Source organism: Hemibagrus wyckioides, linkage group LG22 (genome assembly GCF_019097595.1).
Source record: "Hemibagrus wyckioides isolate EC202008001 linkage group LG22, SWU_Hwy_1.0, whole genome shotgun sequence".
NCBI lineage: Eukaryota > Metazoa > Chordata > Actinopteri > Siluriformes > Bagridae > Hemibagrus > Hemibagrus wyckioides.
Genome location: NC_080731.1, coordinates 7,133,851 through 7,161,333, shown reverse-complemented (window position 1 = coordinate 7,161,333; position 27,483 = coordinate 7,133,851). Strand labels below are relative to the sequence as shown.

The window sequence follows — 27,483 nt, the reverse complement described above, 5'->3', positions numbered from 1 at the left end:
AGAAGTTCTTTATGATTTTATTATAGACACTGAGAGACATGGTCTGAGGCTATTCACTTTTACATTAGTGATTTACAATTTGTTCAAGTGATTTTCAAAAATCATGGTGAAGTACAAAGAAGACACAAACAGTGACAGTTTGTACCCAGTGACATCTGAATGTCCTACAGAGCCCATGAGAGGCGACAAAAAGTTTCACTTAGTAAGCTGATAGGGATCATTAACCCTCCATTGTACATGTCCTGTAGAGTCTTTAAACACAAAATACGGTGCAATATGTGTATCATGTTTTGAAACGAAAATGATGTTTTGGTACCTAATATATTTACTACATGCCAATGTATATTAAATATAAATACGATATACTGTATGTAATAGAGTATGCATTTTAAGATGTACATATATTCAAATATTACAGGGCACAGTCACACACACACTCACACGACAGACAAATAAGACATGCCAGTCAGCCTACAGCGTGTCTGTGGACTGGGTGAGGGAACTGGAGAAAACCCCCAAAGCAAAGGGAAAACATGTAAACATGTGGAGATGGCAATTAAACCCCTATAGCATGGATAGGTGTCAAAGAGACACACTGGGGCATTTCCATTTCCTTCATTGCATTATTGTTAGGATAATTGGTCTTGTATCATCAATAAATGATTCCTCCCAGCATTTCTCTCTTGCTAAGTGTTTAAAAGTTCTTCAACACTTAATATCCTGACTGCTTCCCACACAAGGGTTATATACTTTAGGACCTCTGAATTGGTCCAGGAGCTCTCTCTCTCAGCCCTCCAGCAGGTTTACTGTGGAAGTGTGGAAAACATTGTGTTCTTCTTGTTCCGAGTACATCTCTGGAACACATCTCTATCCCAAAATACACTTCAATTGAAAAAAATCTTTATCTGTAACTGTGACTTCAAGTAGAACTATATCTACTTCAACTTTAATCTGTAACTTAAGTTTATCTAAGAAAGACCATAGGCACATTTATCAGATTATCCAAAACGTGGGCCACGATGTCAAATAAACAGGACCTTGACAGTATGTCTTGTGATCAATAACATTGAGTACTATATCATTTCATGACCTCTAAAGGGCTCTGCAGTATTCTGGGTTTTGTGTGAATCGACAAACCTAAAAGACCTTCTCCAGCACTTCAATTTCACGGTCTCTCTCTCTCTCTCTCTCGCTCATAAATATAAAGCATCTCCAAAATTCCAATTTTGAATGTTTTAAATAAAATCTATCCAAGAATTGAAAAACTAAAACAAAACAATATTAAAACATACTACTGAAAATCCTAAAAACCTCCATGACATTTGCTTGAACTTGCATCTGCATTCAGCAACGATTCCCAAGTCAGTCTGTTTTTAAAGTGCGTACTTAATTAATCATGTGGCAAAAATAAGTATGTTCAAGCGAGGGAATGGAGGATAAGTTATTTCTGGCTTCCTCATATCCTCATAGTCTTCTCTCTGTCATGTTCATACTATCGACCTGAATGTTAAATACTGTTTGTTACACGACAGAAATAGTGTACTACAAACTGTTGCGAAACATTCGTAATAAGAGCTCAATGAAATCTGAACACGAAAAGAGGTAACTTGTTTCACTTCATTTATGCATGAGATGTATATATGCTTATATGGAACCACTGAAATCCTCACCAAAATACCTAATAAAATGAAGCATAGAAACCTAGAAAAATGTTAGCTAAAGATCAACAACTGTACATATATTTCACTTGAGTTGAATCTGTAGCACATTTTCAAATCTCTTATTTGTGTTTCATCCACGGATCCATTTTTAAGTCCAGTTTTGGAATTGCCACTAGCCAGGTTTGGCATTTATTTGGCCAACAGCATTAGACAGTGATTCAAACACAAGGAGGCAAATTCGCACACTATGATTCCATTCACACTACTATCAAATGTAACTTATGATAAAAATTATACGTTTACTATCACAACTTTGGACAACTTGTCCGTTTGACTGCAGAAAAATGGCTATACTAAACTCTGATGATGTGTAGTTAAGTATTTAAGGTCTGGAGGACATGTTCACTCCATTATAATTCAGATAAGGCATGAGATATTGTTGGCTGATTTAAATGACAAAAGATTGTGGTGACACTGAATGCGCCATGTGGAAAATGATCTGAAAATTTCATCTGGAGACACGTTCAAGTACATCAGAGAAAGAGGAACGCAAAACATTACTACACACAGCCCGATCGCCTTATAGGACCGAATTCACACCTTTCAAAGCTTCTCTTTGGCACTGCGTTCCACAAAACGTCCAAACCTTCGTTCCAGACAATGATGTTAATTTCAGTCTGTTGTGCTCGGGGCATTTTAACACGACTGGTGTAGTTGATAAGTCTGTGATTCAGGCCTTGCTAGCGCATGATGTCCAGGTAATGGAGATCTGGGTAGAGCGAGTTGATGAGCAGGGATAAAAGGCGGTTGCTGTCACGCAGGCAGTGACCCGGGTACTTAATGAACTGACAGGCTTGGCTCAAGGTCTGCTGCAGCTCCGAATACTGCTTATTGCTCGACATGGCCTCCAGCAATGTCACAGCCTGAGGATGCAAAAATCTTGAAAATATGATCTCAAATTTCACTAGTTAATGTTAATAGCCCGTTGCTTTGTTTGTGTTCACGTTGGAAGATACTGTAAACATAAGTCTAAAATATCACAATGTATAGATTTAAAAGAACATTGTCAACTGAAAACAGAAGCATAAAACTACTAGTAGTGTATAAAATATACAGTGGAACCTCGGCATACGGATGCCCTCCATTACGAATTTTCGCCTTTAGAATTAAAATTTTGCGAAAAATTTGCATTGGCATACAAAGCACAGATTGGTGACGTGGGTGGTCTGTTCTGTTTTTAGCCCAAGCTTGGTGGCATGACTTCCTGTGAGGACCTTTGACATGGAATGCTTGGCTTGGGTCAGTTCTTTGTAAGCAGCCCTACAGTTTACATACGCTTCGTATTGGGAATATTTTTGGGTGGCTGAAACGGATTATCTGCATTTCCATTATTTCTTATGGGAATATTTGTTTCACAATACAAATTTTCGCCTTAAGAACTCTCCTCCCAGAGCCAATTAAATTCGTATGCCGAGGTTCCACTGTATATGAAAATGTACTTCTTGCACTATCCATCACCCTAACCTGAAGCTCGTACCTGTTGGGCTTTTGAGGAGAGCTGAAGTTCTGTTCCTGCATGGATGCGTAACTGGCTTTCTGAAGGCACCTGCACCAGGAGGAACGCTGACATGCTACGAGCAACAACCCGAAATCTGTAGTGGACAAAAAACAGTCATATAAAGCACTTCACTCCTAAACTCCCTATTAAACTTCATCACTTTTAAGTAAGTTTTTTTTACTTTAATATTTTGCAAGGACAATTACTTGTATCCTATCACATGACTTGTCTTATAAAAGGAGCATGGAAAGCGGAACTGATTACAAAAGCAACCCCTTTAAAACATCACCTATATTCCACTAGTGTGGAGAAATGCTGCTATGCTACACGATTGTAGTAAAACGTATCTTGCCTGTTGGAGAGCGGTGACTTGCGTCCGAGACCAATGGCCCCCAGGATGCCCGAGTTGAGCCGCTCCTCTCCCAGCTGGGCCAGGTGGTTCTGAAAGGATATCACGGAGAGTACCAGAGTGTCTAGTCCACATGGGTCCCCCTGATCCACCTGAACCTGTAGCAGGTGCAAGGCTTTGTGCCACCAGAGAAACACCTTGGCTTCGTCTGCAGGACCACTGTAATAATGTATATACAATTATACCCACATCGAATATATATCTTTATGTACTGTGCTTTATATGGGAACTAACGAGGATTCTTTACATCACAAACACAAATGCATACAATACTACAAACAAATATATAGAATATTCACTAACACAGGCTTAGATACTTGCACTGTATAATCACAGTATACGTACGGTATATCTAATGAAAAAGAACATAAATTTACCTTGGAAAAACTTGGTTGATCCAGGAGGTAAGCAGCATTAAAGTCTTCTTCTCATTCAGCAGAGTCTGCTCCATGTTGAGCTTTTGAAGGATGTAGACGTACAGCGTGAGGTAGCTGCCAAGAGCCAGACTCTCCTGGATAAAGTCTTCCACAGTAAGTTCAGGAACCTGGAGAGAAACCAGAATAGGGCCCCAGCCAGAGTACTGATCCACACAGCCACCTGAGAGAGATCAGGAATGAGCAAATTAGAAAAAAAAAAACTAATTAGGATACTTCGTATAAATGTTGTAGAACTAAAGTCATTTAGTCTCAACACCTAAAAGGCTTGAGTGTTGGTTTTTATTGTTCAGAGAAAATTACCATCAGTGAAGTAGGACAATATGCAGGCCTCAGTGGTGCGAGTCATATGGCGAACAGAGGCCAGGCATCTGCAGGCAGCAGTGAGTAGAGGCAACACCAGGGGACTTCGAGCCCTTTTCTCTACCCAGGAATGAAGTTTAGTGCCAAGCTGCTCTGCTGTTGACACGCTTGCGCCATTCAGCAGAGTCAACATCTCAGCAAACAGACTGCACGTAGCCATGTGCCTCTGCTGAAGGTCTGTTTCTGCAATATGCAATAAAATAATAATGATGCTGTAAAAGGGGTCTCAAGACTTCCGATACATTAAGTATTATGAAAGTCTAATGAAAATTAATACAGAGTAATACCGCACTAGGACACTCGATAACCCCTGAACCCGTGTTAAAATAAAAAGAAAGGCCAAAGCACATTACCGGGTGGGTTGAAAAGAACAATGCACTCCAAAAGCTTCTCCATCTCTGTTTCTAGTGAAGCCAGATTGATGTTACCATTCTGGTCCAAGGAAGTCAGAAACTCCACCATCAGATGGAGGAATGCTTGGCACTTTAACGTCATGTCCTAACGGATAAGGCAAACAGTGTAGATCATAAGAATGTGGGGAAAAAAAACGTACGAGATTGTATAACTTATAATAAATAAGGCTAACCTTGTGATGCAATCCATCTAAGGTGGAGCCAAAGCCAGCAGCCATCTTAAGGAGTTTGACTACAAATTGTGAAGATGTCTCTTGGCTGAGAACAAGGGAAGCTTGGTAGTGTGTTCTCACGTAGCCTGTGACATTTTGGTAGGAGGAGATGTCTACTAGATACCAGGGTAGAGATGCTGACTGGCCAAGGAGACTTAAAAGAGGGGAATCCTGTGGAGAACATTAAATGGAGCATAGTGTGTGCTTAAATGGAGCATAGTGTCCCTGCATAGATTTGTCAGCTGGAAAAATAAAAGTTAACTAAGCAAGATTTCAATGAAATCTCTTGTTTTAGCTTTTTTGCAGTTGAAAAACTAGAATACAGGTGGACGTGCCAAGTTGAGGATCATTAACTGAAAACTGTGTTTTCCTAAATACCTCTGTAATGGATTATTATTATTATAGCGTATCATTATAATACATAATAAACAAATTGCCAAAGCTGTGGATAGTAAAAGTGACAAAAGAACAACTCTATATGATGAATGGGACTTCAGGCAAATTCATAATGAAAGTGGTTCTAACACATTTTCAACACATTGTCATCGCTGCACTCCCTAACCAGCATTAAAATCCACACTCTTTATGTAATCGGAATGACAGCTGCTGTAGAAGTCTTAAAATTTCCTGCAGGCTGATTAAATCAGCCGACGTAATGAAAGCTACCTCTGGTATAAAGCCTGGCTTTATTCTCATATGCTACAGTATGATTAAAATTGACCGACTATAATGAAATCATTGTGTGTCTGTGTGATGCAAAATACAGATTTGTAAGAAAGTAAATCGGAAAAACGGGTCATCTGGAAGATATTGTAACAGATATTGACATTAGAGGTCTGGGGAAACATGGATAACAGTATGAATATGGATTTAGTGATATCTTTGAAGCTATAATATTAATGTCTACACACATTTAGAAGTATAGACGTATGTTCAGAAGTATATTAAAGGAGATGATTTTGCAGAATGTGACTAAAAAATATTTCATAAATGTGAACACTCACAGGTTTGCTAACAAGATGGTCCTCTTTGGCTAAGAAGACCATCAAGTAAAGAAGATAAACCACCATCGTGTGTGCATTGGCTCTAGGCTGTGGGCTCAGGGCATCACTTAACACACTGATCCAGTTCACTTTACACAGAACTTCACCCATGAACAGGAAACAGCTCTTCGGGCTTCCTCTTTCCACCTGGAGCAGAAAATAATGAGGCTTAGAGTAGCAGTAGATTATTTTCTATGTTTAAATAGACATTTGTGCCCGAGTCCATGATACTTTTAAACCCTGTGCAGTGTGTGGAAGCCTCTTACATTGAAAAAATGGTTCATGAGGGCCTGGTCTGGATAAAGATCTTTCCAGGGCAGCTGGCTATACTCGGTGTGATAATTATAAAGAAGATATTCTGGCATTTTTGGAGAGGTGCAGCTTTTGCAGTAGTGCATGAGATGAAGCCACAAGGCACCTTTTTGTCCAGGCAACAGGCGAGCTGATCAAAAATAAAGCAAGTCATTGGTTTGATAGATCGATAGATCGATAGATAGATAGATAGATAGATAGATAGATAGATAGATAGATAGATAGATAGATAGATAGATAGATAGATAGATAGATCACTTATTCATTTGATACATTTGGTACACCATCAGATCACCATGAAATCCTTTTACCTTTGAATTTGTCTTGCAAGGTAGCAGTTAGCTTTGTGTATAGGATGACCAGACTGACAGCTACTGTGGTATCTGATTCAAGCCAGGGAGAACAGCGAGGGTTGCTATGTTTTTTTAAAACAACAACAACAAAAAAAAAAGCATCAAATACAGTCATTGTATTTTTCAGCTGTGAACACTTATGTAACAGTATGAGTAAGCAGGAGTGGAGCAAACCTCGCATCATCTGTGTCCAGAACCAACATCCAGGGGCTGAAGAGTTTAGCCATCTTTGTATAGAGTTCCTCAAGAGCTGCAATAAGAAATACATTAAAATAATCACATTAAAAATAATCAGGCAGCAACAGGGAAGAGACAGATCTCTCATTCTGGATGTAACAAGCATGAAAAAGAGCAGTAAACATGAATAGCTATGATGGATGGATGGATGGATGGATACTTTATTCATCCCAAAGGGAAATTTAAACCAAAACAAATGCTACAGTACACAGACTGACTAACACCAAGGTTAACACTACTAAAGCTGCGTTATCACATCATTGCCTGAAAGTATTTCTGGATTTTTAATAATTGTGACATAACTCTACTCGTGTAAGTAGGAGGAACCCTTTGGATGGTGCAGAGTGGGGACTAGTTATGAGGATGTGTAGGAAAAATGACTCAATATTCAGAAATTGATTTTCTTTGACCACAAATATATAGAGCTTATTTAAAAATCAGAGGAGCATGAGTTCAGGTTTGTTATAATGGTATAGAGAGAAAAAGTGAGGTAATGCTTTAATCATAATAAGATATTCAAGTTGCAGATTTTCTGTTGTTGAATACTGAACTGTATCTGCATCTGAATTCACCAAATAGTGTTTACAGTGCTGCTGTTATTGTAAATAAATAGAAAAATAATCGTTGCTCTACATGAAAAAATAAAAACAATTCACAGTTAACAATACTATAGGTAAATAAATAAAAATTAATCTGAATTATTACAGATCACAATGAATTGTTTTTGCCTTAAAAAGGATCAGATTTTCTACTGTACTAATTCCTAATGTCCAGTGAAAAGGTTTTCTTATTGAGCATTACTCAAAAACCAACCCTGAAAGCATTGGCAGATTTATTAATGTCATTCTTGTACCTTTGACCACTCTTCCACTCCCCACAGGCTCCTTGCTACAGTTGTTCAGCTCCAGATCAATAAGGTAAGTGATCAGATACTCCCAGAACATCCTGACTTCCTCAATGTACGGCCTCCATTTGGAGAGGAGACCGAAGCTGCGAACGTCTCCTTTAGACAGACGGAGCTTGAGGAAGTAGTTTGAGAGCCATTCGATCGTTTCATTGACCTGGAAGGAAAAAGTACAATATTTCACTGGGATAAGTGTGCGCTGGTAGACCAGGGTAACATACAATAACAAGGAAATATAAAAGAATGCTAAAGAGTGCGTATATTGATAATGACATCACAAATATGTTAGCATAATACACAAAAGTCTTAGCAGTTTGTATTAGCTTTGTCACTACATGTCCAACCCCTGGCTGATTCTGCAAAGAGCTACAGATTCAGACACAAAAAACCTCATTTATTTACAATTACCAAGTACTGCTAAAAATCTCCTATTAACTCCCAAATGAACAATTTATATATGCTTCAAATGTAGATGCTTTCTTCAAGATCCAAAATTTTCATATCTTCTTGCTAAAAACGTAAGCTAATCTGTTAATGTTCACAAATTTTGATTTTTACGAAAACATTTAGTAGACCAATTAAATTTTTTTAAAAACTCTAACTAGCTAGCAATCTATGAGCAATTGATCAAGGTGACTTAGCAGTAGGTTCAATCAAAAGGTGGTTATTGAGCCTGTTGAACTTCCTTATATATTATTATAAACAGTTTAAGTTTTCAAGTTTGGAGCCAAGAGCTTTTTCTGCGTGTCTGAAAGCCGTGATACTGAGCTGTATGATTATCATACATTACAGGCTCAGCTGGGTTTCTAAAGGACACTCTGCTCTGACTCACATTTCTGTGCAGTCACAGGAAAATAATACAGCAATCATTTTAAACCAATGAAAAGATTTTTGTTCTTTGATGAACCAGATGTTCCAGCTGAGTGTTTTTAATAGATGTGAATTACCTGTTGAGGGGAAAGACAGACCGAATGTGTGGAGGATGTTTTGGACACTTTATTTTTACGGGCAGCAGAGCAACCGAGCACTTTCAGTGAAGCCCTCCAGCAGTCTGGGCTGAGAAGCTGCTCTGAGCTACCTGTCATACAGGAACGTCCGTGTTTCAGTTTGTCAGTGAAAAATATATGTAAACTTTTTGTCATGTAACAATATTACACTTCTTTTCCATCCCATCTACAAGTCTGTGTATGAATACGCATTACTTACTCTGTGTGAAGAGTCTGAGGAAGTCGCTGTAGTGGTCCGGAAACTGGTAGACCAAGAGCTGGGTCCAGTGCTTACAGAAAAGGTTAAAGGGCATGAGGACCTCAGGATCAGGCTCCAGGCCACAAGCTGTGAGTGCCAAATGGATGAGTTCTATCAAGCGACTGCGATCAGTGAACGGTGGCTGACTGGTTGAGAGCCACTGTACCAAGTCAAACTGGAGGAGAGACAAAAGAGAATATAAAACTTGTATGAAATACTTAACTATACATTTACTTAAATGCTTAGGAGTCACTTCTAAACTGTAGAACTGTAAACTCCCTCAACTGTTCATATTAAAACATCTTGTACAGAAAGGGCGATACTTTACGATCTTTTTAATATTGATTTTTCTTAAAATACCAGAATAGTATAGAAAACTGGAGAACGCAGCAGGCGAGGCAAAGAAAAGGTTAGTAAAAGACGCACCTTTGTGAGGAGCATGAAGATGACGTCTCCGCTGTCGGCGTGCAGAGCCGTCACCACTTCCTCATACAGAACCACCAGTTCAGAGGGTGAGGCATTGGGAGTGAAGTACGGAGACAGCAGGTTACACAGACGCCTGTTCTGCAGGATGGTCTTCAGCATGCGCTTACACTCTACTCGACTGTCCCTGATAAAGACCTAGGATCAGAAAAATCTGACTCTTAAACAATCAGTACTTAATATACAGCTAACTTGCACATCTTTATTAAAAAGATCACACGCATGTGCTTGTGTGAGAAATATGTGATTCTGTGAAAAATATGAAGGTGCATTTCATCATGAAATTGCACATCAACACACGTGACCTGAATAACATGATCACGACTGGAAAAATTAAAATGCATGAATTACATGTGAACATAAATGAAATAAAATCTGGTATATTGCAAAGGCATGTCCTACATGTGAATAGTCTCAAAACCTCATGTAAAATTCACATGGCTTTCCTGTAAGGTAACTGCCATGTATCTCCAAAACTGTATGATTACCGACAAATACCACAAAACCGTAAAAAGGGAAAAAACTTGTTGCAAGTAAACAAAAAGTGTGCTTTAATAAATGACTTTACCTGCCCCAGGATCTCCACACAGGAAGTGAAAAACTGCCGTGTAGGCGGGTGTCTCTGGGTGTCCTCACAAATTAAAGACACAATCTGATAGAAGGCTGTAATGCCTACTTTCTGCATGGCAGGTGATGGGTGTAACTTATATGCGTTGACTAGGGTCCTAAAGAAGGGGAAATAGATTATACAAAAGCATGATGGGAGAATTTGTGAATGAGTGTGTATTAATTAATTCATGGCAAAACATTGTGATACTTCATAATAGAAAGCCCTGAAATATTGAAAAATTCTGTAACAAAAATAGCTGAAAACCACTGTGCGAGGTACGGACGTTATGAAGTTCTCGGTATGCACGGCGGCCTCGGCTAGGCTCTGGGGAGGAGGCTTTACTGCGTCTGTCTGAAGCTGCTTAATGTCACTCTTCAGGGATTGGATCTGATTCTGCACTGGTTCCACTTTGTGCATGCCTGCGTACTAGATAACATCAAAGACGGCAGATTAGACCGAGGAAATCTGGTGTGTCTGATAAATCCAAGAGCTGAATACAGTGAATATAAGTTAATATATGCTGAGGTATTTTTTAACACACCTTAACAGTTATATGTGCAGGGCCCTGGCATGGCTGCCCTCCTTTACCACTGCACTCCAGCTGCATGAAGAGCTGCTCCTCACGGTTGGTATAGAGCTGAGGCAGAACCTCTAGAAGCTCATTGTCCAGCGCCACCTGCTGTGACTCACGCACTGCCGCAAACCTGAGGAACATACAGCTTCAATTAGACTCATTTACATCAACGGAAAATTAGGCATTTAAATCATCTATCATTTTGTTTGCATGATGTTTATAAATAACAAATTCTACAGAAAGATGGAATTTTGGTCATCTTCCATAAAAAGGGTATACAGATTATGGTGAGCATATAAAAATAAACAACATATGCAATGAGTAATATTTGTGTAATAAATGTTTAATAACATTTTCAAGAAGAGTATAATTTTGTCTGTATTGTGTATTAACACAATAACTTCTTTTTCTGGCAAATTTTCACCCGTTGTGAATTTTGTTTTTTGTTCGTACGGGTGAATTATTGTTTTAGGATGTATTTTAGGCATTGTTTTTGAATGTAAAGTTTATTTTATACATTTCTTTTTAATGATCCTAGAGTATTAGAAATCTAATGTTCTAAAATGGTTGGTGCTGTTTTTTCAAAAGGTGTGATTAAATGGATAGGCATACAGTCACAGATATTATAATGGGAATCTTCCTGTACAGCCTTAAAGCTAGAAGTTATCTTACTTGGCTTGGTGCTGCAGCATAGTGAGGTCTTCCTGGATGAGACAAGTCGATGCGTGTACATCAGATAGGCTGCCAGTAGAGATATCAGGTACTGGGGCCTTCATAGGAACTAATAACAGCGAAGACTGTGGAGCATCGTGTTTCTTCAGGTTAGTGAGGATACGCTCTCGTGCTGTTAGAAAGTAACAGAGGAACATGAAACAACATTCCTGCAAATATTCTACACTATCTGTTTACAAAATGATGGACAGCAGAGTTTACCAGTCGACGATATTACAATGAATGTTCTGCTCATATTAGCTAAAAAATTCTGTTTCATGCATTTTAACATGTACAGTAAGCTTCAAAAAAAACATGAACAAACCAGCCTGAGGATTGATGAAGTCAGTGAAGATGGAGCTGCTGCTCCTCTGGGAGAATGAAGGCTCGCTTTTGACTTTGACCCACAGGTTAAGAACTTCGTTCAGCTCATGCTGAACTCGCTCTATATCCACATACTCCATCCATGTCTCCTAAATCGTATGAAACATGAGCTTACATTTCACTTCATCCGTATCATCCATACCTGAACTTTGAAGAAGAGCCTAATTGTACCAAATTTGGCTTGAAAGAAAGGAGTGCAAATCCAAAAAAGGAAGAAGAACCCTGAGGGGCCTGAGGGACCGGTGTTTCCCCACTCTCAGTGACTAAGCTTTATATTTTAATCATATCAACTATTTAAACTTTTTTTTAATTGCAAAGGAAAAGGAAGCACTTCTACAGAGAGCAGGTAGTGAAGTCCTCCACCTAGGGGGCTATCTCCACTTGTTTCAGAGAACCATGTAATAACCATGTGATAACCTAGTGTGCAATGTGCAGCCAAAAAATACACAAAACAAAACAAAACAAAACAAAACAAAACAAAACAAAACAAAACAAAACAAAACAAAACAAAACAAAACAAAACAAAACAAAACAAAACAAAACAAAACAAAACAAAACACAAAATTAATGGGAACGCCTTGGAATTCCCCCAGAAGAGCTGGAGGAAGTGTCTAGGGAGAGGGAAGTCTGGGCATCCCTGCTTAGACTGGTGCCCCCACGACCCAGCTCCGGATAAGCGGGAGACAATGATGATGATGATGATGATGAAATTAATAATAATGACGAGAAATCCATCACACACAATAGTCTGTCTAGTGGAATATATGTACTGCTGTTTGAGCTTGATCAAAGTAATATTATTTAGAGAACTGAAAATACTCCTGTAGGATGGTAACTATATAGTAAATAAATAAATAACAACGTAGTGAACAATAACTTATTTACTATTGATGTATATACAGATAATATACAAAGATATATAAAGATAACCCAGAATATATCCACTAAGAACCTACAGTTATATAAAAAAAATATCATCCAAGACTTTATATATAATTAAACATATTAATATTCTTCTGTAAATGATTATAACAGTAGGGAATTACTGTAGTAGGGTCCTACCTGCTGGCCTTGCATAATTGTGGCTAGTCGATGGGCATCGTACTGTTTTGGTAATGAAGGTAAGTACAATTCCTGCTTCTGTAAGCTTTCATCATCCATCCATAGTGAAAAGGCACTGAAAAGCCTTGCAGACAAAAGAATTAAACACATTTTAGGGTTTCTATGATTATTATACATCTTAATAATACATATGGTAAAGCTACCAGTAAACAAACCTCATTTTTAAAGGTATAACATTGTAAGATATTTCTTTTGCAGTGTATAAAATTTTTCACTTCACATACCTAACCAGTTCGACATGCAGCTCAGGAGAGGTCATGGACTGAGTTATAGGCGTTCCCGGTGTTGCCTCTCCCTCACTGTGTGTGTCACTGGATGGACTCAGGACCTTCAGGGCTTTGCCGGCTGCATGATGAAAGTCACACACCTCCACCAGCCGCTGCTTGAGCTCCTTCAGCAGAGTGATGTGTGCAGCACTGTGGAAATAGCGCTTCCCAATACAGCCTTTAGCTTCCAGTCTAAAAAAAAAACCAACACATTGAAAACACATGACTTTTAATAACGTAGTCAGCTATAGAGGAAATGTTATAACAGAAGAAACAGCAGAAACCCACCCGAACTCTGGGCCAGGCTGGCGAAGATAGAGGTGTAGGAATTTCTGCCAGATGAGGGGAAGAAGAGGGTGATCTGCTGGTGTAGCCAGGGCCTGTTGAGCCCACCGATAAACCATGAGCCTTTGCAGGCAGGGCACTACATGCAGCTTCAGGCGCAGCTGAGCCTTCTAATGAAGCATCAAACAAATAAAATATTAATGTATGGGAATGTGAGTACAAGCATTTGGCTCAAGAACTTAAATAATCTGCTTTATAAATGAATAACTGAATAATACAAATGTCCTAGTCATTTTCTAAGAGTTAAAGGAAGTAATTATAATGCAAGCCATATATGATACTTTACAATATTTCTCTGTTCTATGTTTAAAAATTTGCAGCGCCCCACCAAGAAAAATATAATTAGTTCTATATATAAGACTTAATTAAATCTGAAGCATAGGCTTGGTTGAGAGGATAGGAAGGAGACAGACTCAAACGAACCTTGAGCGCCTGGTCTGGGGTGAGAGCAGGGTTGGATACAAGCTCATGCTCCACACAGCGTCGCAGCTGAGAGTCTTCCTCAAAGATGGACTCCATGTTTAAAACTAGCCAAGAAAACCACACCTACAGACAGACAACGTGTGCGCGAATGTGGATTATGCGTTTGAAATTATTATTATTATAATTAAGTATTGTCTAACAATATATCATTAGAAGATAACCTTTTACAGGTGCTTTATTATTATTATCATATTTTTATGTAGTATTTTATATTTATTTATATTTATATATTTTTTATTTTACATTTATTTTATATTTTATTATTATATATTTTTTTTACAATTGTAAATTTGCTGTGATAAAAAAGAGGCACAATACACATACCTCACTAGTCAGAGCATTTCCCTCGATAAAAGAAGGTGTGATGTTTCCTGCCACGATCCAACCCATTAAAGATGACAACAGACCTTTATCGCCGTGGTAACCTAGCGCATTCTGCAGAGAGGCAAACATTTATTTTAGTAATATTGTCTTATTATTTTCCCTTTCATTATACGCAACCCGGAATGACACGTTTTACCTTGTGCTGCTGGTAGAGCAGTTTATGGAGACATTCCTCCTGCTGGTGGAGGAAAGCAGCACGGCATAGATGGTCCAGGAGGAACAGAACGGTTTTGTCTCTGTGCCAGAGGTTCTGCTTGGTGAAAACCTGCAGCCAGAATTCCAGAACGGCAACGGCACCGACTCTACCGGCTCTGGAGCTCTCTAGGATGTGAGCCTGAATGACAACAAAAAGAAAAGTCGTTTACAGTTTGTACATCTTTCCATAGTCTCTCCATATACTCATACACCTTACTGAAGAATGGACTGCCAATAATATTTAAACTGACCTGGATCACACTATTAAGAAGCTTGATGTTCTCACAACTGGAGGTGCCAATAAGATGCTGCGCCACCTTAAGCGTGACCTGTTGGGTCACACCCTGGGGCGTACCACTGTCAAGCTGCAAAAACAGCTGGATACAGCTCAGGAACCTGCAAGCACCGTAAATAAAGTCTAAATAGTCATATTGACCTTTAATGTAGTTATTAACGTTATTATTATTATTTAAGGTCACAATCTAATATGTAGTTCCTTCTTTAGGACCACCAGAACAGTTCAAGCAAAATTAAAGCCATCCCATTATCCTGTCTAAACCTATAATACTGGCTCTCTTTACCATCTTCCATTTACATTTGAATTATTTGCAAATAGCACCAAAGAAGAAGTGTGGAATATTTCCAATATGAAAACATGAATGGTTCCTCACTGTTCATTCTTGAGGAGGTAGAAAGGGCAGTGATAGGCCATGGGTAGGATGTTGTCCAGAACATGGGTCGCAGCTTTGAGATGGCGAGATTGAACCAAGGTCTTCAGTAAGGGAATGCCATCACTGCAAAACTTCTCTAAACTAAAGCAAGAAAAACAATGAATCGTAACCAACCAAGCCAATTAACATGAACACACAAAACTCTATGATAAAGAGTGACATCATATAATCATAGAAACCTGTGCCCAATGGTGCTCATGTCCAGTGCTAGGAAACAGCCAATGGGGATGCCTGCTTTGATGGCTTTAAGCACCGGGTGCATGGTGGGCGAGTCTGTGACCTCCGGTACATTAGGCACATCGGCAGAAGGCAGTGGACACCAGGCACCCTGGGGATTCCTTTCACTGGTGTGGAGTTTAAGCCGTAGCACCAAATCCCACGCCCACTGGTTAAAGGACGTCTCTGGAGTGTAGCCCAGGCGCATGATATTGGCTAGATAGGACATCTGTGAAAGAGATGTTAATGTCATCATGCTAGAACAAATACTTTCTCCAGAGAGAAAAAAATGCATTAGATTACATGATACTGCTAATTATTAGTGGCATCTAATAAGCATGCTACATGAGTGGACTCTTAGAAAACTGCATGAGTACCTGTTTGAGGCCTTCTGAGATGATGCCGGCATACGGTTTATCTGTGAGGTACTTCTGATAAGCCTCCACCACCAGCAGTGCTACTTCACCGTGTAATGCAGCAGGCAGCACAAGGCAACCGGTCTAAAACCCAAACAAAAACATAAACATAAAAAGACATCAATCTACATAAGATATTGATTTTAGGACTATAGGACTGTAATCTACTAACAGACAAACCTGCATGGAAACCTGACCTTCAACAAGCAACAAGGTCAAAGCTTTATAACAAACACGTTCTAAATATATGAGATGTACTTATTGTATATGAAAATTCTTTAAACAACTGTGTGCATCATATAAAAACTTCTACATCTACAATTTATAAGAAAATCTATTAACCCATGCAAATTGGTTCTGATCAATACTGACATCTTTCTGTACTTGTCCAGAAATCCTCTCAAAATAACACCTACATAAACCCTGTTTCCAGTAAACAGCGCATGAAATGCTGGGAAAGGCAGATTAGGAGCTCACTCACAGGCTGGAATCCCCAGTTAAGACCCTCCAGGATAATGCAGGCCAGTTTATTCTCCACTGCAGAGAGGCTGTAATCCAGCAGCCAACCCCGAATGACTCCAACCTCATCTTCACAGGGGCTCCACAAGTGTAGAGGAAGCTCCTTAAACAAGTATAACGACACCTACAGAGATGGAGGAGATGATATGAGCGAGTGTTGGATGAATATTAGAAACACTAGATATTTTCTTATCAGTGAAAAACTACAGTCTAACTTCTGTGTAAACCATAAACTATACAATGTTCTGCCACATTCTCTGGTTGACTTGTACATTGATACCAAGACTGGAATCTATTAAAAATTAACATTTTTCCTAGGTGAATACCAGGTGCTATTATTTGAAATAAACGTATTGTCTGAAGTAACGCACCATGCCGACTTTGTCGATGGTCTCCTTCAGCCTCTCGAGCAGGATGGAAATGACGTCTGGGTGAGCTGTGGCAATAGCAGCTAGTAACTCTCTCCCCACTTTAGAGAAGATCTCCCGTGTGGCCACACTGACATAAGACACCTGAGTCAGAATAAAGGATAAAATGAATACCTGAATGAATCTTCTTAGGAACAACAGTCCGGATTGTTCAGCTGGCTGCACAAAACCTCGGTCAAAGGTCTAGTACAAAAGATTAGAAAAAGTGAATAAAAAATGGTAATGAAAGAGGGTTCCTGTGAGAAAGACTTTATTTTTAATATACCAAGTGCAAAGTTTTAGTCATCTGTCTCCTATTTAATTGTGTCTTTGTATTTATTTGTTACATGTACAGTACAGTGAAGCCTTTTCTTTGCATATTCCAGCTCACTCATAACCTTCTGATCAGTAGAGCAAAGCCTCAAGCACTAAACCAGCACTGCCTCCACTGGTTGCTAAGTGAATCCATTCTTGTTGCTAAGTGTATCCATTCTTCTGATCTGTGAAAGCTTATTATTTTCTGTTTGAGGTCTTGTGACGGTTTTCTAGTTTCAGCTTCAGCTTTGCATGACTTAAACCAGTGGCGGGCCATGCATTTCACACCTAGGCCTTCACTGGTGTCCTTCCTGAATTAATCCACCTCTATGCCATCATTATGACGCCACAGCAATAGATACTAATCAACTGTTAAATAGCAAAGTATAAAAGAAATGAGGCTACAGTATTTCACACCTCACAAGGAATAGTCAGTTTTATTACAGTCCACCTTGAAAATGAATTTGTAAGGATGTCTGTGACCAAATCGATTTCTTCTCCTCTGTCAGCCACTGTGAGTTAAAATATATATATTTTATTTAGTTTGTGCAGTTTGCTGCCTCTGACTACTCCAATTATCCAATCAAAGGACGGGAAATTGCTGACGTAATCGTATGACTGCTAGATGGCCCCAGTGACGCCAACTCCAAATCTGATTGGTTAAGGTAACAATTTCATTGCCACTTATTTTAAGCTACGGGCGCCTGCACTATTGATTCTGAAGGCCTTAAGGCAGATTTCTTTCACCCTGGCAACATGATGTCAGCCACTGGCTGAAATATGATTGGATAATTACTGTTCTCATAAATATATACTACTGGAAGCAGCGCAACCGAGAGAAAAGCTATGAAATGTAGAGAATAGACTATTGGGAATAATTTAATACACATTCATGGAAAAATATATTAAATATATTAAAATGCAAGTCGGTGATTCAGATCACTGCTGTTTAGGCCAGCAGAGAAGGCCTTGCTGGCCTTGACAGCCCACCACTGACTTAAACATGAGTCTGTGGTTTTAACTTATTATTCATTTCAATGAGCTGCATTCGAATAAACAAACTGAAGCATGCCAACAACAATGCAGACTTTTGTGCTTGCTGATAATGACACCTGCTGACTGAAATGCAACTTGTGCACCTTTTGTAACAGGTTAAAAATTAAAATGAAATTTTGTTGCTAAACTTTCAACTTTAGGTTGATGTTTAATTTTTCATTCATAAAATAAAGAAGCTGCACTGTAAAAGCTCCCACAATCTAGTGTGTGTGTGTGTGGGAATGAAATGACCTTGTATATCTCCAGCACAATGGTCCTGACAAACTCGGGGTCTGCGTCAGTGCGTCTGGGTTGAGCCATGTGAGCAAACGCTGTCAGCAAGCAAATTCCATCTGAACTATTTATCTCTGACAGCCAGGCCTCAAACCTTTCCTGGTGACCTGGTTCTGAGCAGATAAACACACAGGCATGAATCCACACACACCCACAACAAACCAAATAGCATTTTATTTTTACTCTTGAGTTGAACTTATTTTCTTATATGACATATAAACACAAATCCTATTCAAACTCTTACTGCAGTTAGACACTGACTAGTTGGCTAATTCTAAATTAACTGTAAATTAACTCCCAGTACAGCACTAACAAACCTTGGAGGCTCTGGATGCAGCTCTCCACGTTCAGACTGCAGCCCAGTCTATCCAAGCCGTCCATCTCAGCACACTGCATGATGTAGAAGATCTTCCACAGCATTGCGCTGGACAGAGTTCCATAAGGCATCTCTGACATGAAGAGCCAGATGCCAAGTCTGGGGTACACAGAGCAGTGAAAGAGACACAGGATGATTAGTGTTTGAGTTCTGACAATGCTCCAAAGCAGAATGAACTTGGGAGGATAATCGTCCTAAAAATGTGCATTACTCTAAAATCCATGAGAAATGTAGGAAGTGACTGTACTGTAAGTAAACTACTTTTTAACATTTACATGCTTTCTATAAGAATCTAGCCTACAATGGGTACTGGAACTCTCACATTGCTTAATATTACTACATTATTATTACACAATAAAATAATTATGCAAATATTGCTTCAAGAAGATATTTAAGCTAGCTTGATACTTTTCCAGTGTCCTAAAATCATAACATTATCATACTCTTCATTTACATAGAGTAAGACAAGACACAGGTGACTCGAGTGCATTAAGCAGTCTCACCTTTTAGCCTTGAGGACATGTAAGACTGCACGTAGAAAGAGATGATCAAACTCCACCTGCAGTTTCTCCATGGAGAACGACTGCTCCTGCATGGTGGTTCTGCTCACTCCCGTTAAACTCACGTACTGCGCCCAGTGATCGCTCACGTAGCACAGAGTCATCCTGCCCAATGCAGCAAATAGAAAGTCACCTCTGACTATATGTACTCTCGAGCTGAAAAAACATCAGGGACATCAAAATAACAAAGGACCAATAAAATGATCAGCTGACCTGATAATGTGACCGATCCTCTTCACAAACTGTCTGTAACACGCTCGGTTGTAGGTCTGCAGACCAACAGCTAGCAGCTCAATGAGCGAAGAGGCAAATGCAAATATCTTCATCATTTTTTGACTTGTGGTGGCTTGGGGTTGGTAATTGCCTGAAAAATGCATAACATAAGTGATTTATGTCAATTAAGAGCATGGTATAAATGAAACATCATAGAATTGTCAGTGTCATGTATTTTGATCCAAGCTTATATATATATATATATATATATATATATATATATATATATATATATATATATATATATATATAGCAATGTCTGACCTTTTGAGGACATCCCCAGTAGGTGTTTAAAAAGTTCATCAAATGGCAACTGAGAGAGAAGAGCGATGAGGTCGTCTTCTGATAACAACAGCCAGCTTGTCTCTGGGTCTTCATCCTGAATGCAGGAATAAATATCTATCATAACATACAGGCTAACTTTCTGACACAAATAATATAGTAGAAACATATGGAGAAATAAATATTCTTTAAAAACGTAAATATATTAACAGTAACAAGGACTAAACAGGGCTACAGAACGAAAGCAGCTCATATTCCATGTTTTCATTAGTAATGTTTATATTACTTTATAACTTTTTATTATAATGTCTGGATTAATATCAAATGAGAACAGTTATATATGTATTAAAACCCTTATTCATACAGAAAGAAAATCAAAAATTCCTTTTTAAAATGTTTATATTGCTATAAAAATAAAACAGTAAGCATCCTGTGAAATTCTACCAGTTGTCCATTAGTCCATACATAGGGGAAATTAACACTTTTTAGAAAAATGACTTTTGTTTATTCATAAGTGTATTTTATTATTTATTTATAGTTTATATTTTATATTTTATATATATATATATATATATATATATATATATATATATATATATATATATATATAAAACCTATTAACAAATTCATGAAGACTGCAAGTGTTGTGGCCCAACAAGACCACAAACAAGACCCTAACCCCACAAAATCTATGGACGAAGGCACATCTCTGGTGTACACAGGCCCCTGTGTATAGAGGTTTTTGAAACACTTTGTATTTCCACTTATAAACATATAACATGGAAGCTTATTTTAAACACAGAACCTTTTTAAGAAGGTAAAAGGATCAATTTAATTCTTTTGGACGCTAAACAACAATTCAGAAATGTCTTCCTATGCTTCGAAACGTTCACTGAACAAATGAGTTCTATATTGTTTACAGGTGAAACATGCAGTAAAAGGTTATGCCGTGAGTACCCTCACGGCTACTGAGCAACAGAAAGCGAAACTGATTCATCCTTTAACAAAAACTCTGCATTTCTGTGCGTTACGTAAAGGAAGGAAGTCCTTGTGATTATCTCGTGCTGCTAATGTTACATGCCATGCAGTCCTGTGATTTATTGTTCTGCTCCTGTACAAAAAAGTTGTGGTTTACATTAACCATCACTCAATCACTCACTCACACACACACACACACACCCGTAAAGCAGCTACTGACCTCTTCTCCACCTTCATCTACTAGGGTCCAGAGACTAGTTGGAGGTCCTGAGTAGCTGGTGTTACTTTTTATATCACTGGGCTTCATATGGCACATCAAATCAGCCCGGTCCCTGAAAGTCACAAAAATATGTGCGTGTAGGTTAGAATAAAAAATAAATAAATAAACCAACCCTCTGTTCAAAACACAGTCTCAACGACTTGTAAATAATAATAATTTTGGATCAGAACAAACACTTAACCAGCTAACTAAACAATATGAAATAGTTTTAGTTCGAGTATTCAGATATATATGTACTGAAACGAATGAAAGGGCTTGCTTGTTGACGTAAACAGTGAAAGGTTGATGTTTTATTCTAAACTCTTACCTTACTGGAGACATTAGAATAGCCAAAGCCTGCATGAAGTGATAAACTCCTGATGGATTATCCAGCACTTTAATCTAAAGAGAGAAACAGATACAATGACAAAAACGGATAATTCTTGCAAGCTTTCTTTTCCTGCATTAATTGCTACCAGTAGATGAACAGCTGAACAGCTGTTATTTGTCTTTATATGTTCTTAAACGACTTCCTACCTGTAGAAACGGCACGGCCCATTTCCTGATTCCTGAAGGACAGCACAGAAGATGGTTAAGGATGTACAGATGGTCTCCTGCTGAGCCCACTCGATGAAGAACGGAGACCTACACACGGGTGACATGTAGGTGATGAAGTTAACGATTACCTCCCGTGGTTAATCACTGTATTTGCAAGACATTTATTCAAACTAATAATCATGACAGTAACATTATGCTTGTATTATAAACACAGACATGAATCTATAAATATAAGGAAGCTCTTGTTTGGGTATCTGTCATCTAACTGCTACAATCATGGACCAGTTTTGTTTGTAATAGTCAGACAGGTATATTTTCTCACTAAATATGGCCAGAAAACATGTATTTTAATAGAATGAAATTAATCTTTTGTTCATTAGTATAAAAAGACTCATTTAAATTTACTAAAAATCCCCTGGAAAGTGTAAAATTATAGATGTTGTGCCATGCTATCAGTAATTACGAACATGTTGCTTGCTTGTTATTTAAGGATCAAGCATCAAATCAAATGACGGTTTGGTAACAAAGGAACAAATCCTGTGAATGAAATTCTAGAATGAACCCAAAACGCGACATGACTCAAGCAGCATCTTCATTCGTCGTCAACGTTGTTTCCAAAACACTGAACAACCCGAATAAGGTACGCTATATTGCCAAAAGTATTCGCTCACCTGCCTTGACTCGCATATGAATTTAAGTGACATCCCATTCCTAATCCATAGGGTTCAATATGACGTCGGTCCACCCTTTGCAGCTATAACAGCTTCAACTCTTCTGGGAAGGCTGTCCACAAGGTTTAGGAGTGTGTTTATGGGAATTTTTGACCATTCTTCCAGAAGCGCATTTGTGAGGTCACACACTGATGTTGGACGAGAAGGTCTGGCTCTCAGTCTCCGCTCTAATTCATCCCAAAGGTGTTCTATCGGGTTGAGGTCAGGACTCTGTGCAGGCCAGTCAAGTTCATCCACACCAGACTCTGTCATCCATGTCTTTATGGACCTTGCTTTGGTCACTGGTGCACAGTCATGTTGGAAGAGGAAGGGGCCAGCTCCAAACTGTTCCCACAAAGTTGGGAGCATGGAATTGTCCAAAATGTCTTGGTATGCTGAAGCATTCAGAGTTCCTTTCACTGGAACTAAGGGGCCAAGCCCAGCTCCTGAAAAACAACCCCACACCATAATCCCCCCTCCACCAAACTTTACACTTGGCACAATGCAGTCAGACAAGTACCGTTCTCCTGGCAACCGCCAAACCCAGACTCGTCCATCAGATTGCCAGATGGAGAAGCGAGATTCGTCACTCCAGAGAACGTGTCTCCACTGCTCTAGAGTCCAGTGGCGGCGTGCTTTACACCACTGCATCCGACGCTTTGCATTGCACTTGATGTATGTGATGTATGGCTTGGATGCAGCTGCTCGGCCATGGAAACCCATTCCATGAAGCTCTCTGCGCACTGTTCTTGAGCTAATCTGAAGGCCACATGAAGTTTGGAGGTCTGTAGCGATTGACTCTGCAGAAAGTTGGCGACCTCTTCGCACTATGCGCCTCAGCATCCGCTGACCCCGCTCCGTCAGTTTACGTGGCCTACCACTTCGTGGCTGAGTTGCTGTCGTTCCCAAACACTTCCACGTTCTTATAATACAGCTGACAGTTAACTGTGGAATATTTAGGAGCGAGGAAATTTCACGACTGGATTTGTTGCACAGGTGGCATCCTATCACAGTTCCACGCTGGAATTCACTGAGCTCCTGAGAGCGACCCATTCTTTCACAAATGTTTGTAAAAACAGTCTGCATGCCTAGGTGCTTGATTTTATACACCTGTGGCCATGGAAGTGATTGGAATACCTGATTCTGATTATTTGGATGGGTGAGAGAATACTTTTGGCAATATAGTGTAACTGTCTGTTACATCGGTTCTGTTTTACCCACCAAAGCCACTTGACAAAGCCCCAGGAATGTTAGGAACTGCACCACTACATCACCATTTCCTGAGAAAAATGTAAGGAAGTAGATGACATTAATGCCAGTGGTGTATAGACGTTTGAGGAAGTGGTAGCTCAAGTGGTTAAGGCTTTGGGTTATTGATCGGTAGATTAAGGTTCAAGCCCCAGCACCGCAAGCTGACACTGTTGGTCCCCTGAGGAAGACCCTTAACCCTCTCTGCTCCAGGGGCACTGTAATATGGCTGACCCCAGTCTCCAAGTTGGGATATTTATAGAGATAGGGATATAATTTCACTGTGCTGTAATGTATAATAAAGGCTTCTTCTTCTATACACAGGTGACAAAACTAAATAAATATTCATGTAACAGGTTTACCAATCTCTGCAACCACAGATGAATGTCTTCCTGGAACTGAGAGTCATCTAGAACCCGGCGAGTAAAGCTGAACAGCACACTGATGCTCTCCTTTAACGGCTTTAGAGAAGACAGCTGTGACATTGGAGCATCTAGAAAAACCAACTGGTATATTTTAGTATCAGAAACACTATATTGTTTAGGCAATCCTGAATCTGATACACTGTACATGTCAGTATCGCCTTGCCTGGGCCAGTCTTGTGTACAGCCACGCTCCTGGTGATGGAGTTAGTGCTTAGCAGGTTGTAGAGATAAGACTCCACCTGCAGCCGAGACAGGACGGAGGTATAGGAGTGCAGGGCTATGGTCTGGTGGAGCAGCTCAGCCTTGGTCTTGAACAGATGCTTCAGATCGGCTACCACCGACTCGTTCAGGACCACCTGCTGGAATCGATGATAGCCGCTCACCTTGGCCTGGTCAGCGCAAATTCCCTGAAGGGTGAAACAACATGTGTTACAAGCATCCTATATACAAACACTACAGAATGCAAACAAGCGAACAACTTGGATTTCCAATCAAAAGTTTGTAAAGCGTTAGGTGCAAAAGTTTGTATCCCCCTTGGCTTCTAAATGAAAGTTTGACATTAATTCCATGCACGAAATTCCAGCAACAAGACAAAACTACCAAAATAAATAGAAAAGCAGTTTGAAACAATAAAAAAGTGAAGATATTTCCTGCCTGTCTAAAAAGAATACAGTAATTATTAAAGAAAATGATTGTCTAGAGCAGATACAACAACAGCAAAGGCAGATTTATTTTATAATGGAGTAATTATTTCAGGGGAAAAATGTACCCTATTACCATGAAATACTTTTCTATCGGAAAACATAACAATCATATCAATATGTAGGCCATGTACAATTATTTTTTTGTAAAAAATGCAAAAAAGTGAATTCATGTTCTTCTTCAATCCAGTGGTTAATTTTTGATTGACATTTTAATTCGAGTGTACTCTGACTTTTGAACAATATCCAATCATTTATTATTTATATATACACTCAATAATATAATTAATAATAAATTTCAACGCATTAGCAATAAATGTTACAACTATGAAAGAAATCTGAGTCAAATCAGAAAGAGACAAGGGCAAAGAGAAGGCATACAAGTGATTAGTGAATATTTATATTCCATTCAGAACCGGAGACTTTCAAACTGATCAGTTTCACTGTTGATATCCTAACATACACTAAATGTATCTCTTACTTGCAAGTGTTAAGTAACTTTTGTTAAACCAAACACACCTAACGTATCTTGTTACTAAAAATTACATTTCTACTTCATTTTGTCTTTAGGGTATGCAAATTATTGGACCCACCTGTTTGTTTAATATTCGATAATACTCTCCTGATCACAGAAATGAAGCTTTAAAAGCCTACTTTCTGAGGAATTAGACTCAAGTCCAAAACCAAAATGGTACAATATCAGCTTGTTTTCACAGTGTCTACATTTTTACATTGTTAGATGTGGTAGAAGTTTTTTTTTTAACTGACTTATCCACTGCTGAAAATATTTTCAATAGTGTGTACTAGTTACCAACATCACCTGTATTTTAGAAACCACAGTAATCCACCACATCATCATCATCACTCTAACAGAACTAATAAAGAACTCGTATTTCAACCTGCAGCGTGAGCTGTTCATCTTTGAAGCTCCACAGTCGGTTCTGTGCACTCTTGCAGTCCGAAATGGTCGCCTGCAACTCAGTCTGTGCCTGCACCAGCTGCTTCCGGCATCTCCAGTAATTCAGCAACAACTCATGCAGCTCATGACCTTCTTGATGAACCAAGGCCACGAACTCTGAAGCATGAAGCTCAACATTTTCCAGCCAGGAACCCGGCTCCCACATCCTGAGCTGCTCGCTAGTGAACGGCTGGACCACCTGGCATGTTCGAGGCAGCTCTGGATACAGCCTTTCCTGGGGTCTCTCTATTTTGGCTAGCTCCACTGGAACTAGGCTGGGAGGTGAAGACTCCTGATCAGCCAGAGGAAGAATGGCTGGAGCAGGACTGATTTGCTCGACTGTATTTGTGTTTGCAGCTTCAACTACTAAAGGCATAAGAGATGTCTGTGATAGGTCAGTAGTAACAGAGGACACGTCTACCAGGAATTGGGGTTCCACAGATGAAACAGGGAGCGACGGATAAAGGGAAGACACGTCAAATGGCTCAATTTTAGCAGTAAGGATTTTTGGGTCACACCGGCTCAACTGAGATGATGAAGGAAACTGGCCCACTTCAATCGTAGGGTCTCGTGATAACGGATTGGAGGCCGTGCCCTCAGTTCTAGAGGATATCTCCACAGCATCAGATCTCTCGGACAAAAGATCTTTGTTTTCATCCTTCTCCTCTTTTTCATTTTGGTCTGCAGAGGGCTGTGTGTTCAGTGGTTCTGGAGCAGAAGCGGGCGGCTCAGGGGGCAGACTGAGAGGAACGTCTGTAAATTCAGCAGTGAGCTCAGGGGCAGGAGGGTTCAGTACCACAGGTTCAGCAGTTTTTCTTTGGCTCGGAGTCTGCTTTTTGTCCTACGGTGTTAGAGAAATATTTTAGTTCATTTTTATGGAAATTAGAATAACAAATTAGATACATTTTCTCTAAAGATGAACAGGCAATGAACTTTCCAGTTTACTGAACTGGAAAGAGGTGGGTTTTTGTTTTTGTTTTTTTGTTTTTATTTACCTGTGACTTTGTGGACGATTTTGTCTTTGATTTCTTTGGTCTCACCGCTTCAGCCATATTCACACAGATCTCCTCTTCAGTCCAGTACAGTTACACACATCCCTGGGAATTAATGAAGACATTTTCAACAACGAAACAAATCACGAAGAATAATTCTATTGTGTGCAATGATCTAAAAATTGCTCTCTAAATAAATCGATGAATAATGCATGGAAGTCTGATGTTTATTGTGACCGTCCATGGACAATCATACGTATCTAGCTCTAATAATAATAATAATAATAATAAGTTAATTACCTACTGTAAGGTTAGTTAGATTGTTTTAGATCGCACCTAAAAACACCGATATTACAAAAATAAGGATACTCACCATAACTGACACAAATATAAACACGTAAACAAAATAGTGGACTAATACCGAGCTCCATAGGACCTTACACTGGCTATGTTTGTTTTGGTCTGTTTTGTTCCGGGAACTCTATTGCAAGCCAGGGGGTCACGTGACACTCCACCCTCCGACGGCACC

The 27,483-nt window shown here is 39.3% G+C and overlaps 1 protein-coding gene across 1 annotated transcript; it reads right to left on the bottom strand.

Annotated features, from left to right (window-relative positions):
- On the bottom strand, positions 1–27,483 carry epg5 (ectopic P-granules autophagy protein 5 homolog (C. elegans)). Its single transcript, XM_058375009.1, has 45 exons — positions 27,328–27,483; positions 26,958–27,059; positions 25,904–26,803; positions 24,467–24,710; positions 24,241–24,371; positions 21,900–22,007; positions 21,691–21,764; positions 21,324–21,435; positions 20,108–20,222; positions 19,784–19,934; positions 19,514–19,675; positions 18,952–19,109; positions 18,593–18,747; positions 16,955–17,095; positions 16,546–16,707; positions 16,026–16,148; positions 15,612–15,877; positions 15,373–15,513; positions 14,953–15,097; positions 14,643–14,840; positions 14,447–14,557; positions 14,063–14,185; positions 13,583–13,749; positions 13,253–13,486; positions 12,969–13,092; positions 11,848–11,995; positions 11,484–11,655; positions 10,779–10,941; positions 10,521–10,663; positions 10,196–10,352; positions 9,571–9,765; positions 9,106–9,319; positions 8,847–8,977; positions 7,849–8,056; positions 6,933–7,008; positions 6,717–6,820; positions 6,360–6,535; positions 6,055–6,240; positions 5,012–5,221; positions 4,779–4,923; positions 4,366–4,608; positions 4,006–4,225; positions 3,572–3,787; positions 3,199–3,313; positions 1–2,584 (listed from the first exon to the last, which is right to left on the bottom strand). Exons 2-45 carry the CDS (start codon positions 27,012–27,014, stop codon positions 2,402–2,404), a joined length of 7,707 nt encoding a protein of 2,568 aa, XP_058230992.1. The 5' UTR covers positions 27,015–27,059; positions 27,328–27,483; the 3' UTR covers positions 1–2,401.

Excerpts from the sequence above, each read along its gene's own strand:
- epg5 (XM_058375009.1), bottom strand. The coding sequence starts at position 27,014 with ATGGCTGAAGCGGTGAGACCAAAGAAATCAAAGACAAAATCGTCCACA. Across the intron at positions 17,096-18,592 it reads TTGTGCTGGAGATATACAAG|GTGTCTTATGTCAGTGTGGC; the intron begins GTCATTTCATTC and ends ATTCTGACTCAG. Across the intron at positions 14,841-14,952 it reads TTCTTAATAGTGTGATCCAG|GCTCACATCCTAGAGAGCTC; the intron begins GTCAGTTTAAAT and ends GTTGTCATTCAG.